General features: G+C 41.2%; 1 protein-coding gene across 24 annotated transcripts in view; it reads left to right on the forward strand.

The window, feature by feature from the left end:
- Dtna (dystrobrevin alpha) overlaps positions 1 to 17,328 on the forward strand; it is a 407,896-nt gene that overhangs the window by 305,081 nt on the left and 85,487 nt on the right. For all 24 annotated transcript variants that reach the window (XM_023714185.1, XM_023714184.1, XM_023714194.1 and 21 more), the window contains one exon: positions 11,925 to 12,010. In XM_023714185.1, the coding sequence (XP_023569953.1) occupies positions 11,925 to 12,010 (86 nt within the window). The remainder of the gene's footprint in view (positions 1 to 11,924; positions 12,011 to 17,328) is intronic.

Below are 17,328 nucleotides of genomic sequence, written 5' to 3' on the forward strand. Positions count from 1 at the left end.
AGAGAGAGAGAGAGAGAGAGAGAGAGAGAGAGAGAGAGAGAGAGAGAGAGAGAGACTGAGACTTCAGGGTCACCTTCAGCAGGTCTAACTTCCTACCACAACAGACGACCTATTAAAAGGTTCTACCATCTCCCAGTAGTACCCTAAGCTGGGGACCAAACCTTTAGCTTTGGAGGACATTTAAGATACAAATTATTACAAAATGCAACAAATAAAAATATAAAAAGAAAAATCTGATTTCCAACTGAGTCCTGGGATATTGCTGGGAGATTCATAGGGAATCAACATATGTACAGAAACAGACAGGTTAGCAATCAAGAGTTTTGTTGTTAAGGGCCGGCCAAATAGCTCAGGGAATTAAAGCTCCTGCAAGCAGGCTCAGGGCCTGGGGTTCGATCCCTAAGCCTGCCATGCCAGCCCCGCTCCTGGGACACGCTGAGACAGCAATTGAGACTGGGCGTGGTGGCACAGGCCTGTAATCCCAGCTCTTGGGAGGCTGTAAACAGGTGGATCACTACGAGTCCACTCTAGTAGTGAGACCCTGAACACCCCGTAGACCCTTCCCTAAAATACAACCAAAAAAAGAAAGAAAAGAGTTTTGTTGTGAACCAGATAGAATTCAGACCAACATAGTGAGATGCTGTGATTTTATTTAGAAATATTGATGAGCTGATTTCAAAGAATGAAATCATAAATGCTCCTTACATATCTACTGACAAAGTAGCTGCATCATCTGAAGACCGCGGAGTGCGAAGTGCCAGGACTACTCAGGTAAGGAGAAATGCACACGGAAGTGCAGAGAGAAATGCTGCTTATCTGCTCTTCCTCCAGATAGGAAGTCTCCAGACGCGTATTTCTGCAGTCTCCGTTGCCATCTGAAGACTTCGACTGAAATAATCCTTGCCTTCTCTCCCTTCCCACCCAGATACATATATGTAGTCCTGCTGGCACTCGGGTTTTTCTTCTGCCCATTTTGGAATTTTATTGTGGAATGGAAGCTACAGGAAGTACAACTAACTGGAAATGAAACTTAGAAGTGAAATAAGAAGTGATACACAAGCAAAAAGAATGTTCAATTCTATTTCTTACAATAGTAAACTTCTGTTTATACAAAGGAGCTCCACTACGGAATCTGATATCACGTCCTACCACCTAGCATGAAACTCAAGTGTTTAAGGCAACTTTCTGTATTTTGGCAGAGATAAATGAGCCTGATGCTGGTAAACCAGAGATGTGCTATTGCTATTATAGACTCACTGAAACATTCAGGAGATTGTCTCCCATTTGCTATATTTTAATTGTAAATGTGAAAAAAATAGGAAAAATCCAAATAAAAAATAAAGATGCCTGAAGAACTTGGACTCTAAAGAGGTAGTGTTCAAAAAAGAAGAAAGAAACAAAAGAAGTAAAGGAAGCTAGTATAATAATTTGAACTCATGAAAAAGAACTGAAATTCAAAGCAGCTCAAGACCCAGCCTGGTGGGCTCAGAAGTAATGATCAAAGTCCACCTCAAGTTGATGTGTCCCTGGAAACAAGACTGGCCTTCCCACAACCATGATTCCCCGATAAGAGCACTTCCCTCCTTCCCTCCCTCCCTCAAAAATATGAGTCTTCTGGTAGTCAATAGTCAGTTTCCTAGCTACTAAACTTCTATAGTCTTTGAAAAGTCAGTCTCTTAGAAGAAACAGTCATAGATACATACATGGGGTGACTTCCTTTTAGGGTTTTTTTTTCCCATAATTTTACTGAGAAACAAATAGCAATGAGACAGTTTCAAACCAAGTTGGTAGGACAGTTTCAATAATTAACACATTGCATATATTCTTCCTAGTGGTTAATTGCTGTACAAGATACAGACATGATATCCTATTTACAAACACTATTAGAACAAAATCCTCTATTCATTAAGAAAATGTAACTATATATCTATCCTAACCATTTTGAATACACAGATACAAAATGGACATTCATCTGTATCCCCTTTTTTTTTGTTGAGTTCCATTATTTGAATATTATAGGTGTGTTAACTCAGCAAAATATTCTAAAGGAGTCCAGTAGTCCATAATAGTATTGGGTCTTCCACTTGACTGGCAATGTCAGAAATTGTTGACCTGAGTCCCCTACAGCTTAACATAACAGCAAGGTTTTACTTCTTGTACTTCATTTTTATACTTTTCTGCTGGAAAGTTAAGACCAAGATAAAGCAAGACCTATGCAACAAGAGTTGTAGCTTTTGGATCTGATAAGGTCAGTCAAATCCAGTTGCTTCTGTGCTGTCTCTCAGGTAGATGATTGTTCAAAAAGAAGGGGGTGGTGAATGAAGGCAGGAGACAGGAAAAGAAATGTTGCGGGACTGTCCTGCTATGAGGTTGTATATGGTTAGATTTCTGAACCTATGTGTAAATATAAGAATTATATAATTCTTTATGCCTATTTTCAAAATATATTTTAATTTTTTAATGTTTTTTCATCATATTCTGTAGGGACTTAAAGTTCAACATATCAATACTTGATGAAAAATACCTGTTCCATGTTATGCCTAAGATGTTTGATATTCAGACAGATAGTAAGGTTAAGCTTAACAACCTAGGTTGTATGATAATAACAATAAGCTTCTCTTCTGGAGGGTTAGCAACCTAAGTTTGCAGACCAAAATTAGAGAAAAAGGAGGGCCGCAAGGAAAGCCAACATTTTGGCCCTAGCCTTCCAAGGTCAATTAAGACTCAGGACATATGGGAACTTGTACTGTAATGTCCTGTAACTCAGTAGTGTCCCAAATTTTCTGATCAAGGAGATTATGGGGCCAAAGAGGAAAGTGATTGATGATGTAGGATGTGCCTAAGGAGAGTCACATGGAGAGAAAACATTCTCTCAGGCTTTCACAGACAGCACATTGGCCAAGCAATGGCCATGACTCATCCACAGGGCGACACTGACAAAGGTTCTACAATCTGAGGCACAGGATCTCTGGGGTGACTTCCTTAGTGCTAGGAGGTAGCATCTGACCCCAGTGGCCTCTGACCAGACCTGCCATTCTGTTACTGAAGAAAAAAAATCCCTTGGCCTAGAAGGTATCTTTTCTTCCTTACTTTCCTTCCAAAGCGGCTGTTTCCCAGCAAGGGGTCCCTCTAGGGCACTTGTGTAGCCAACTTCTAAGCAGATGCTTTCTGAAGCCACGAGCAAGGATTCTAGGGAAATAATGCACGTTCCTGGAAATGATGGGAAAGGATGTCAGAAGAGGGCAATAGGGCTGAGAGGAAAGAAGACACATTAGGAAAGTGACAGAGCTCGGCTCTGGTGCCTTCTCCTGACTCCTCCAATTCCTGCACCCCAGAAATTGTCTTCCACTTTCACTTCTTTGCTCCAAAAACCACCAATGAATAGCCAGCAGCTCTTTTGTGCAGCTCTTATCCATATCCTCACAGAGGGTAAAACCTCTTTGAAGTATTATAGGATTTTTATTGTGATTATTATTGTTTAAGAAATAGAGAATAACTCCACAAAACAACATAGCAGAGAGTTACAGGATGAAAATCATTCTTAATTCTTATCATGTTGTTTAGTATAATTCTAAACCATCTCTATTTTTTTACTAATTTGTATTCTCTTTAAAAAATAAAAAATATAAAAAATGACAGCAAATTTTAAAGTAAATATTTTAAAAAGCCTATATGTTGCTATTTTGAGAGGTTAATCATGTGACAGTTTAACCTCGATGTCCCTCCAAAAGCTCCTGTGTGTCTAGCAGGGGGCTTTGGGAGGTGGCTGGATCATGGTGCTGATCAGTGGATCAGCTAAACATGATGCTGGAGTTGAGGTCTAGTAGGGCAGGGAGGCCACTGGGAGGGAGACCTGAAGAGCATGGCCCCCATCCTCCCACCACCAGGCCATGGAGCCTTTTTCCTCCACCAGGCCCCTCCGCTATGTCACCTGCTAACAGCCAGTCAAGACTGGACTGAAGCCTCTGAAGACTGTGAACCAAATTGTACTTGTCTTCCTTAGAGCTGTGGGTGTCAAGTTTTGTGTCTCAGCAAGGACAAAGTAGCTAAGACAGGTCGCAAATGGACGCCATTGCCTCTCCCAGTCAAGGTGATGGCACCTGCCCCCCAGTCCCAGTGTTCCTGTGCAAGAGTCTGCTGTTCCCTCACAGTGCATCTCTGGCTGCATCTGACTGCTTCCCATGGACTCCGCTAGGGTGAGGTCTGACTTAATCCTTTTTGTATGCTCAGCCCCTGAGACTCAACCCAGCACAAGCTCAAACTGATGAGGGAAAATTAAAGGCTGGTCTTTCTTAGCACAACTTACCTAGTTCTTATTCAGGGAAGTTCCTTGATCCCCACTATAGTATCAAGACTGGTAGTCTCTGTCACTTCCATTCATACCCCCTATGACAGGCATCCACGATAACTAATGTAGGTGACGTCACTGCTACAAATGTCAGTCTACCTCTCTTACTTCCTTCTTATTTCCCAGGAAACACTAGCAATAACTTCAGTTTTGACTTCCTCTTACTGCAGTCCTTTAGTACCTTTCATCCTAGAGAAGCAAATATGTAACCATGGCTTTGCTTTTCACAACTGTAGAACAATCATAGGACAGTCATAAATATTGAAAGAGAAGAGTGGTCTTCCTTTCTGCTGGGCCCAACCTGCAATTTAATATCAGTTCTTTAATGATAATAATGATAGTAGTAAAAATAGCTAAGGGGTACTCAACATCAACTAGGTGCGAACAATCTTCCTAATGTATTATGTAATGATTCAGGTAGAGGAGATGGAGCCAAGGCAGAGAGGTTAAATGACTTACAGAGCACACAACTGCTTACTGGACAAGGAATGCAGAAAAAAAGGAAAGAATTGGTTCAAATTCAACTCTACTCAAGCTTCCTGTTTCATTTTTAAATATAAGAATTAATGCATCTTTGCACCCAGACTCATCCTAATCATTACAGAATATTAGTATTAGGCTCACCTTGGTAACATTTCCAGTTTGTGATATTTAAACATATTCTGACACTGTATGTGGAAGAAATATTTGGACTGAACAAGTTTTATGCTGTACCATTAATGACAGTCTTCTGACAACTATGCAGGATGACAAATCCATTGAGTGACAGTCTTACACAGAGAGTACACAGCCCTGGGATCTTCCTTTCTATATGACATGTCAAGCCCTGCCAAGCCATCAAAAGGACCTTGCCCACTGATGGGCCTGCACTGCGTGGCAGTTAACACAGCATGAATTCTTATGCAAAGACAGAAAATGATCCTGGAACCCTGCCAAAATCTTTCTGCCTTTTGAATTTTATAAATGGTTCTGATGTTCAGTGCAAGAAAAAAAATGCAAAGTCCACAGCTATCTTTCTGTGCACCAACAAAACACACTGTTTATGTTGGAGACAATGAGGATGTGCAACTGCAAAGGACTAAGAGCCACCTGCACCCCCGCGCTCCTCTCTTTTCTTTTATTATTTACACCAGCCACAAATAAGATTTTAAAACTGTTTATTTGACTTGATGTTGTTCTTTTAAAATGATCTATTTATTAGTATGTGTATGTCTGCAGTACTTAACAGTTACGCTCATTCTGGGGGGTGGGGGCATTACATTTAATCATTTGCTTCCTGTTCCACCCCTACCCACCTTTCTCTCCCCTTCCTCAGGCCCCCTTCCTATCTTCTTGATTCCTAACATCTCTCTCTCTCTTATGGTGATTTTTTTTTTCTTAGCGTATCCTAAATTCAAGTTGTCCACAGAATGTTATCCTCTAGGTAGCTAATTTTTTTTTTTTTTGGTGGAAAATAGTGTGTTTGAGATTTCTCCATGAAATGGAATCATTTTTCCAAAGAATTTTCACAATTGTAAATACACTGAGCTTCCTTACTGCCTCTTATCTTTTATCAGACTTATACTTGAGATGCGTGACAGATCAGACTTTTTACAAGGTAAGGGGGAGTATTAGTGCCGTGAAGAGTTCTTAACCTAGATGTTTGGCTTACATTTTAGGAAGCCCTAAGATATGCCATGGCCAAATATAGGGTTTCCATTTGTTCATAAATTAACTTCACCATACCCTGAATTCAAAGCTATATATAACTGTTACTCCACAGAAAAAATGAAATATACAAACATGTGTTTATTAAAAAATAATGGGGCAATAAAGTTAATAATCATAATTTTACTTGAACACCTCATAGTTCTCAAATTTACCCAATAAATCAGAAAGTTTATTTTCTTTTATATATTAATTTAATTAACATGTTAGGTGCTGTGATAGGCTAGGGATAAATGATGCAACAAGATAAATGAGCTGAGGTGCCCTTTATTTGGAAAAACAAAAATGTCACATTAAAATTAACAATTACTAACCTCTTTTTCTCTAATAGGCTGTGAGCAAATGGAGGGAAGGCGCTCCTTCTGTCTCACCTGCACATCACCAGCCCCTGGGACCATCCCAGAACACAGTTAGGGAGCAACTCATCAACAATTCTTATGAGCAAAATAGTTGTCAGATAAAGAAATGAGCCAGCGGGTTATGGAAGGTGCAAGCGGAGGAAGCAATTCTCAGTTAAGCTACCAGAACTCACAGCAGATAACACATTGGGTGCTGTGCCCTTGCTTAATAAAAATGCTTATCAAATGTTCCTATAAAATACATTGGTCAAGGGGAGTTTCTGATTTCAGTACTCTTCCATAGAGAAATAACTTCTCCCTGTTCAAGGAAGCAATTGTCAGAATTCAGATTTTACTCAAAGGACTTGAAATTTACTGTGGGGTTCTGTAACTTCTGATAAGAAGCTCTTGGCGACATGGAGAAAGCGCACATCCTCCTCGGCATCAGCCTGGCATTCCGGGCCTATCAGTATCTACCCTTTTCTTTTCTATCAAAAGCGGATTTTCCCTTCCAGGCAACTTTTCCCCCAGAAAATAATCTAGTCATTTTTAAAAATCAGTTTGTCTCTAGATGAGGGCACAGAAAACTCTGCCCAAAATAGAGGAGTTGCTCATGTTTGCTGCAGTAATTCAAACTTTAAAGAAATCCATGTTTTTCTAAGCCCGACATCCTACAAGTAGCCATCTATACATTAGCTAAAGAGTATCTTCCTCCTTCTCTTTGCAACCATGTGTGCCCTAGGAAAACAGGTAGGTTCTCAGAGGGCAACAACGACATAAGAAAGGAAATAAAACATTGAAAGAAATATTAATGGATGAAGTAATTGCAGTTCATATTTCCGGGACTTGTTGAAATTATCTGAGTTCTCTAAAATACCTTGTTAATTAAATGCCAGTGAAATAATTTAAGAGGATATCTTTGGATATGAAGCTAGAACAGAAAAGTTTGTACAGGCAGAATCTCCAGCATAATTGGCTGAAAACGAGAGTTCACACTGTGCCAAAGGATAATAGGGGGTGGGACTAAAGTGTTCATGGAGTTGTGTTTGTCTCTACACTGGAGGCGAAACATGCTAGCAATTTGTATTATTTTACATGCAATATTTTAAATGCAATAATTATTTTAATAAAAATGGCACACTAATTATAATCTCTTTGTAAGCCTTCTCCTGTGCCTTTTATACTAAGAAAAAATCAGTGGCACTGTCAGTTGTAATCCACAAAGAAAACCTCTTAGGTCGCACCATCCAAGCGCGGACGGCACGCGCTCCTGCATCTGTCACCCTCATGTAGCGCTCTCCAGCACGGCTGATTCAGTTCCTCTGAGGTGGCCACCAGTCAGTACTGTTCGCAGAACTGAAGGCGTGCTGCCATGGCTTTTTTTTTTTTTGTAACAGCAAAATAGTGCAGGCTTTCTCTGTGCTCTTTCTGGTGTGGCTCCGATCCCAGGCTACTGGGCCCGCAGCACTCGAGACAGGCTCTGCGTTTGCTGTCAGCACACATCCCCAGCCTACCTCCTGAGTGGTGCTTGGTGGCCAACTTCCGTAGGTATGCGGGTAATGGCCCCGTACTTCTGCTAGGAGAGGGCTGTGATGAAGGACCCTTCAGAAATACGATTATATTTTTAAAAAAATTATGACAGTAAAAGTCACATTACTGTCCCTCACAATACTCCTTGCTACAAGCACACTTCTCAAGTTTTCCTCACCGCTTCCTGAAGCAGTCCTGGAAGCCCCCTCCACGAGGTCTGTAGTTGCTCTGACACGCCTGCCTTGATGTCCTGAAAGGATTCACCCTAAGTACCTGACTTGGGGGAAAAGTCAGAAGCCACATGGCATTAGATAGAGGGAAAAGGTATGAATGAGGACATACTGTAATACTTCTGGTTGATAGAAATTGCCATGAACATTTGGTCAGCTAGATGTACTCAAAAATAAGGTGAATGTTTAAATTTTAAAACTTATTACAGCAACAGACACATTGCGAAAGAAAAGACACACTGCCATCAATCCCCCTACCAATACTCTCCTTTGCTGAAAACACACTTATCCTATCATTCCTGGCAAAGTGATTTTTACTCTAATAAGGGTTTTTTTTCTTATTTTTTTCAATCATGTCCAAAGTAAGCACCATCTTATTTTGGAATAACGTGCCTCTTTCCTGTTTCTTTGCATAAGATCCAGGAAGCTTCCAGCTATCCATCCTCCTGAGTTTGTCTTTCCTTTTCTCATGTCAAATGGGTTCTGCTGTTTATAAATCAAACTTGGTACCAAGTAAGTACAATTTCTAGAAAGCGTGGCTCCTACACGTCCCTACTGAGAGTGCAACAATCCCCCTCTACTCCTTGCTTCCTATGTCAATATCAATTCTTTTTTCACAACAAAACATGGTCCCCAGCCCTAAGACCCCAGTCAGCAGTAGCCTCTGCCATGGACCCTGGTCAAATGCCTTAAAAATAACATCTTTTCTTTACTCTTCCTTTCTACGTCCCATTATATCTACTGAAAATACGCTTTTTCTAAATCCCATTACTTTTGCTGTATCTTCCTCCCTTGCAGAGTTGGCCATGTCACTCACTCCTTAAATCCTTAGGGTTTGCCCAGTGCCTGGAAGGAGCAAGGCCTGAGCTTGCCTGGCAGAGGTGGCTGGCCCGCATCTACATCTTCACTTACCCTTCCAGTCCTTCTTCCTGACAGGGTGACATTTGCAATCCGGCATAGTAGCTTGCATAACAATAGATCCAGTGGCCTAATTTCACCCTTGAGTTCCTGCAAAACTCTCATTCAGTTGCCCTCCATGCAGTGATTTATCTAGATTTATTGTGTCAATTTGGCAGAATGGCTCAGATACAACCAATGTAGAGTTTAATAGAATCAATCTTCCATTTCCAGGAAAAATACAGGACTGGCAATCTCTCCACCCTGGTCTTCATTAAAAGCCAGGGCTTCGGAACTCCCTCCTGAGCACCATCATTTGCTCACTGGAGAGCTCTCCATTCTTGTATCATCGGTGCTCGGCCCTCTCCCCTGAGTTCAGTTGTTCTTTCTGATTCATTGAAAGGAAGCTGTGTTGCTCTTGTAGATACATATAATGCTCCTCAATTTCTTTGCATTTCAAAAACTACCTTCTTCCTATATTATTCCCAATCTTCCAAGATTTTCAGATTTTTTTGTTGTTATTTGAAAACATATTCCCACCTAAGAAAAAAAATTGATTGTTCCCAGATGTAAACTGCTGGTACCTGCAGTTATCCATGCAATTGAGAATACACAGACATGAGATGATTATGGTTTTTTACAAAACTATTGCATTTTTATAACAGCTACCTACTCTAAAATTAATTTTTAAAAATTATGATTAAGTGTTCAAAATGTGCGGCACGCTTTCATAAAGATTAATAGCCATTCATTAATAAAACAAATTTATTGATCATTAAATTCATGTTAAATAGAAGCACTAGGCACTGGAAATTTAACTAATTTAGAAGAATCATTTCTGTCCTCAAGGTTCTCAGAGCATACAGTCACATTGCAGACAAGAAAATAAACAAATCAAGGTCACTTCTTGTGATAAATGCCACATAATAGGTAAAAGTGGAGGAGGGAGCGATGCTTATCTCCACATCCAAGGCAGAAGCTGTTTTTAGAGCAAGGTGAATGGTGGTATCGATCAGCATCTCCAAGAGTGGGTGCGAGAGTGCTGGATGGACAGTGGGGGAAGGGCAGGGCCAGGAGACGTGGACCAGGATGGCGGCAGTACAGCTCCTGAAAGGGCAGCTGCTGCAATGGCAGGAGATAGCTAGCTATGCCATGAGAACAAAAATAAAATTTCATCCTGGAGGAAAAGGAGGTCAGGAGCATTTTAAACATGGCATAATACAGTCAAATTAATTTATAAGTATGCAAGCAGAAGGATTATCCTGGAAGTTATTACTGTGTTAAAGCAAGAACCCAAAGAAGCAGTGATTGTCGAGGGAAGGGATGGTTCCATACGCAGTGAAGAGAAACACTGGAATCTTTCAAATGTTTGCTCAGCACAGTGGTGAATTAAGGAAGAGCAAAAGTCAAGCTGAGGGTGACATCTGTTCCAGTGTTCATTTTTAGATAACATGGTAATTCTAACAACTAAAAGAAGGGTGGAGGAGGAAAAGTAGTTAGTATTAGAGTTGGTTTCTGTATTATAGAATGGCTCTCTGAAGATAATGAGCTCCATTATGAACACACCTAGTTTGGCATGAGGTATCCAAATAATGAGTTTTCAAAAAGCATTATATAAGCCTGGCACTCAGACTTAGAAATATATTGAGAGAATCACCAGGATGAGATTCAGTCAGTTTAGTATCCTGATCAGCTATATTCTAGGTGCTATGCTAAGAAAGAAAGCAACAAAGATGAGTGACAAATGACTTTTCTCTAAAACCTACTATGGAATAAAGAAGCCCACTAAAGAATGCATATAAATCTTATTCATATAAGTAATTTAGTACACACTAAAGAATTGGAAGTATACACACTTACTTCTGAGTCACATTATTACTTTAATCCTGTTGTCCATTCTTAAGCGTACCAACTATCAAAGCAATGAATTCACTAATATAATACTCTTTCTAATTCCAAAGATAACAGAGTACAGTGGTGCCTCAGTGCACGAACTTGATTCTTTCCAGGATTCTGGTAGTAAATCAAGTTAGATCAGAAGTGAATCAAATTCTGTGATTAGATTCAATGTTGACCTCATAGGGAAATCTGGTTGAGTTCTCATCTAGTTAGTTTTGTAACCAGAATCTTGGAAGAATTGAGTTCATAAACCAAGGCACCACTGTACAATTTTTTTTCCAACTAGAAAATAAATTAGCTGAAACACTATGCTTCTCACAGTATACCCTTTACGTCGCATTTTGTGGAAGACAAGTTTTTTATACTTTCTATATCAATGAACATATTTGTGTCAGTTTAGGTAAAAGTAGAAGTATTTAAATGCAGCTCTCACTTTTCCCTCTTTAAAATACCAGCTTTCTTTGAAAAGTAAATATGTCATGCAGTCACAGTTGCCTTGTGGGTAGGAAATGATCACTGAATAAATGTGTGACGAAAAAGTCCTCATGTTTCTCTAACCTCAAATTCAGGAATTCTATGAAAAGAAAGACATTTCTGAAGATTGCTTGAATAAATTAGAGTGGAACCCTGCACACAATTGTATGAGACCCCAAGTGAAAAGCGTGTTCTGCCATTTCTATGCATAGTTAGCTAGTGCAACTTCCTTTGTCCATCAGCCCAGTTTTGCAAATGAGATATATAAAAAATAAACCCGAAGATTCTGATGCTCTTTAAAAAAAGGAACTTGAACAGATTTTCACAAATGCATGTTGAATTCTACTCAACCTTGCCTAAAATGAATGTGTTCACATAATGCATGCAGTTATGTAGCCTTGATTTGTGCAGAACAGAAAATGTCAAACAGCATTACTGGCTGCGCTCCAAATGACATCATATTTGTTTCTTGTGTTTTGTTTTTCTATTGCTGATAACCAGGGAAGGCCATGGCAAGATTTCAGTGTTTGCTGTCAAAATGGCGTTAGCCACGCTGTGTGGCGGGAAGATCATGGACAAGCTAAGGTGTAAGTGGCTCCTCTTGTGTCCCCTTCCAGCTGGCAGTGCCCTGTCATGCTCCTCCTGTCCCTCAGTCCCAGCACATCCTTCTGTGCATTTGTGTGTTTCTGCATTCCCTAAAAATCTCTTGAAATGCAGTTGTTGATCTTTGAATGTTGTCACAGAAAGATGAAAATGAAGTGGACATTTTCCTCAACTTGTGGATTAATAGTATTTGAAACTCACATATCACCAGCTGGATTCTTCCTGATATCTCTGTAAGATAAGCGTTCTTTCTAGTTCATTATGCCGTGCTGTATTACAAGTAGTTAGTTGATCAATTTAAAGATGTAAAAACTAAGCAGGCAGTGATCCCCTTTAGACTTTTAAGAAACAAAGGTGCTGGCACATTTAAACATTCTCCTCAGCATGTCCGATTTAAGTCACTAGAAACTCCACAGATTCTAAAGCAGGTATTGCTGGGGAATGGGCATCAGAATTCTAGAGAGACTGTAGCACTAACGACAGCCAAAAAGCAGGGAGTGGCTGCACATCTTGGTGCATGTGCTGTTGCTCACTGCAGTGCAGAGTTTTAGCCAATAGCACAGTGTTGTTTTTTTTTTTTTTTTTTTTCATTTGTTTACTATGATTTAGAAAACTGAATCTCATAAAATAAATCAGAAAAAAAATCACATAAATAAGATGGTGCTAGGATATAAATCCTGACGCTTTTTTCTATACCACTGTTCCTCAAATTGTAGTTTGCTTTCTAAAATACAGACTTGAGGGCCAGCCAAATAGCTCAGTGGATTAAAGCACCTGCAAGCAGGCGCAGGGACCAGTGTTCAAGCCCTGGGCCTGCCATGCTAGCCCCACCCCCAGGGCATGCTGAGATGGCAATTGAGACTGGGTGTGGTGGCGCGCCTCTGTAATCCCAGCTCTTGGGAGCCTGTAAACAGGTGGATCACTGTGAGTCTGATCTAGTCGTGAGACCCTGAACACCCTGTAGAACCTTCCCTAAAATACAAAACTAAAATAAAATAATAACATACAGACTTCTGGATTCCTTCTCCAGAGTTTCTGATGCAGTAGGTCTCAGGTAGGAAAGTTTTCTTTTCGAACTAGATTAAAATGATGGTGACACTGACATTGAAAAGTTTCCTCTAGCTCTAAATTGCCCTAAATCTGACTTTGGGCTACAGCGCCGTGTTAAAAGGGCACTGCTGTGGGAGTTGGGAGCTCCAGCTATGGGACCAATCTGCTGAGTGACCCTACATTTTTCTTTCACTTCTTTAGTCCTCAGCATTCTTCCACAATCTGACTTCAAGGACCTTATTAATCACCTGCAGCGTCACTTCTAGCTGCAGCCATGTATGACTCACAGCCCTAGGTTTTGTTGTTTTGTTTTGTTTTGTTTTTGTTTGTTTGTTTTGTTTTGTTGTTTCTGTCTTTTTGAAGTGGGGTCTTACTCTGAAGTTCATACTGGCGGGGAATTCACTTTATAGCCCAGGCTGGCCTTGAACTCCCATTGCTCTGACTGCCTCAGCTTCCAGGGTGCTTCGATTACAGGTGAGCACCACCACACCAGGCTTCCGTAAGTCTTTCCTGCTGGCTTCAGAGCGCACCTTTTGTTTCTTGCGTGCCAAGAAACAGAATGAAGCAAGGAACAGAACACTTTGCTTCTTTGGAACTTCCCCAGATGCTCTTCCAGGAAGAGTTTTCTTGTGGATTCAGTAAATAAGTAAATGGAAACACAACACAAAACCCCAGGTGACCACCTGGGCCCCCTCATTCCCAAAGCCTTTCTTCTGGGGAGAGTGAAGCGCAGCTGAATGCAGCGACTTCCAGCCCGACCTCTTGAGGGTTAGGTTAGTCTGCGTATACCCCGATGAACCTAGACAATGAAAATTATCTGTCTCAGTGCTTGGTGGAGAGTCCATTACTATATTAATTGTACCTCGATAAAATTGGACTCAGTGCTTGAGGAAAATGGATAAAAACAACTTTCTAAACTTCAGAACTCTAGCCTTCAAATGTTCCACATTAATCGTGTGCCCCCAAGAACCCAAGTCTTCTCGTGTTTCCCCTCTGCTTTTCTGTGTCAGATGCCATCTTTTTCCAGAGGAAAAGGGAGTTTGGCAGTTTCAGGCATCTCCTGTAACCCCAGCCTTCAAGTGTCATCGTCCAGGGTGGCATCTCAGGCCAATCATTAACCCAGTGACTATGAGAGGAAAGGCCTGACAGACATTACAATCGTGTGGCAATCATTTCACCTGTTGGGCTAGGACAGCCCACTCTTTTCTCTTAGCTGAGAAAAATATTTGGGACCAATAAATTCAGCAATTACCAAGGTCAGGCTATATTTGAACAGATCTTTACCAGTCATGAGAACCATGACAAGTGCCAGAAGTCAGAGAAAACAGGGTACCTGCTATGCTGTCTTCTCCCCAACCCCACTTGTGACCCTCCAAGAAGTATAGTCAGTCTGCAGAGTAGGCGTGCTGTCAGCAGCCAAGTCGGAGCTCCTCAGTACAGCACTGGAAGCAACCAACCATGGATTCCACTGGAGACAGAAGAAGTTCCCCAGGCAGTAGAAACCAGCACCACCATGTCACAAATTCTGTAGCAGAGCAGGTGGTGTGACCACGATGTATCATGCTCCTCTACCTAAGAGCAGTCGATCTGAATCGTAGTCTCTTGTGTCCCTAGTTCTCTGACTGAGGAAGCGCTATTCATACTGACAGTGGTAAAGAAAGAGCTTCATTGGATTCCAAGTAACTTATGTATCTGAAGCAATTTGACAAAAAACAATTATGCCGGAAGCAATTTGATTAGAAGAATCTCTCCAAATGTTAATCAGTCAAAAATGATTATCCTTAGTCACCAGTATTTCTAGTTCCAATGATAATTACTGGCTGGATGAGCAATTGTGTTCAAATATTCCCATAGACATCAATGACTGACTCTTGGTAATTGAAGTTACGGGTATTTTCTATGGTCTTCTATTACTGGCTGTCATTTCAACAAAAAGTAGACAAGGTTATGGTTTCCTACATTACTTTTATAATTAAAAAAGAGTACAGTCAAAGGACCTAGAATATTTAGGTTTTCTTTTCCCTTCCATAAATTTTTCTAATTCACTTCAAGCCAGTATGCCAACTGTGCTCACTTGGCAGTTTATCTTTTTGTGTACAGGGATGAAGGAGGTTTGGTTTGTTCCCACCTGCCCCTTTTGGTTGAAGAGCTCAGAGCAAGAATAATGGGCTGAGAGTAAATTATAAATTTTTAAAAAAGCAGGTGGAACAGTAGAAAATTAGAGCTGAGTTTTTCATTGTTTAAAATATATAAAAAATTAAGTCAACACCATTCACATCACAGTTTCTAATACTCAAGGCCCCCATCAGCTGGTATTCGGTGTTGGCGATACAATTCTGAAGACCATCACTGACCCAAAATAGGAGAGGAGGTACGCCCGGCCACCTGAGCAGACTGACTAGCACACCGCTGTTCTGTTCAGTTGTCCTCCATCAGATAAGAAACTACTGTCTTCAGGGATTGGATCACCTGTTTATACTTCTGCCTTGGGGCTCCTTAACAGTCCTAAGAATCATAAGAAATTCCAAGTCCACTACTGTAAGCTTGGAATATCTCGTACTGTTCTATATAAGTTCTTAAGTTAAGAAGAACTTGTTTTCTCTAGCTCAAAAGACTTGCATTATGGCAAATGTCTGTATTTATGGAGTCTACTTCTAGGGCAGGGTTTCTAACACCCTGGCCTACTTTAGATTCTCTAGGAACTACCTCAGCACACTCGAGACATAGTCCAAAGACTCTGAGCAGAGCTTGCAAAGCCCTTCCTATGTCAGCCTCACCCCTTACCATGCCTTGAATGCACCCCAGCTCCTGCCCAGGGGCTTAATTACAGATCCTTGAGTGTGCTGTGCTTTCTCTTCTCTCCATGCTGGTGCTGTGGTTCTGGGCCTGCTTCCCTGCACCCTCTCCCCTCCCCTGTGCCTGCCTGGCCCATCAGTGGCCTTTCTACATGGCTTTGACTCACTTCCCCCTCTGCAAGCCTCTCTCAGAGCTTCTTCCCCACCCCACCCACTTATTCTAGCATCTACACCATGATGTAAATTCTTTGGTATCCTCTCATGTACCCAGCAAGCACTTCTCTGCCACTGTATTGCCCAGAGGGCAAGAATTACATCCTAACTTTGCAATATATTCACTGCTGACCACAGTTTCACACATTTAGTATGTGCCAGGTTGCTTTTAATTCAAAGAATCAGTAAATGTAAATTCTTCTAAAATAGCCATACTTCAGCTGGAGAGATAGCTTGGCAGTCCACACACCCACCTGGCAAACACAAGGACCTGGGTTCCATCCCAAGTACCTCATGCTGTGCTGTTGTACCAGCAGCCAAAGCTGGACATGGTGGAGCACATCTATAATGCCAACTGGGGAGGCTGAGACAGGAGGATCACTACGAGTCCGAGCTGCTTAGTGAGACCTTGTACCAAATAAAAATATTTTTTAAAAATTAAAATAAATAAAATATCCAGACTTGTATGATGCTGTAGGAAGTGCAAAAGTGGTTCAGAGTTTGTCTGACTTTTTGTAAGACATCATTGAGGAGGCAAAGCCTAAATGTCTGAAGTTCATGCAAAAATAAGGCAATATGAAATTAATATGGTGTCTTATGTACAAACTGTCATTCTATGTGTTTTACAAGGATTAAGTACTTCTATTAAATAATTCAATCCTTGAAATAGCCACTCATATGTGTAAATGGGTGTGCACACTTGCCATCGTGATCATCGTGTTACCTAGAGCCCGAAATAAGCTGCAAGCGCATTTCGTTAGGCACTCCAGAGTCCACGCATCTCTTCTTCGAGGCCTGTGTGGCCCTTCACAGCGACTTCCCATTCATCACAGCAGTCTAGCCCAAGCTGGCTCTTTGTAGCACATCTTCATCAACATAGATGGATCAATATTGCTTTCAAACATGTGAAAGCTCACTAGTGGTGCTCCCTATTTTTCCTCTCCAGTCAGAGTTGTCTAAATTCTTCAGAGGGTGACAGAAAGGCTACTTTACAAAGTGCACCCTGAGGGCCGGCCAAATAGCTCAGTGGATTAAAGCACCTGCAAGCAGGCACAGGGGCCAAGGGTTCGAACCCCGGGCCTGCCATGGTGGCCCCACCCCCGGGGTGTGCTGAGACTGCATATGAGACTGAGTGTGGTGGCACATTCCTATAATCCCAGCTCTTGGGAGGCTGTAAACAGGAGAATCACTGTGAGTCCAGTCTAGTTGTGAAACCCTGAACACTCTGTAGACCCTTCTCTAAA

This window comes from Octodon degus, unplaced genomic scaffold (assembly GCF_000260255.1).
Source record: "Octodon degus isolate 3935 unplaced genomic scaffold, OctDeg1.0 scaffold00003, whole genome shotgun sequence".
NCBI lineage: Eukaryota > Metazoa > Chordata > Mammalia > Rodentia > Octodontidae > Octodon > Octodon degus.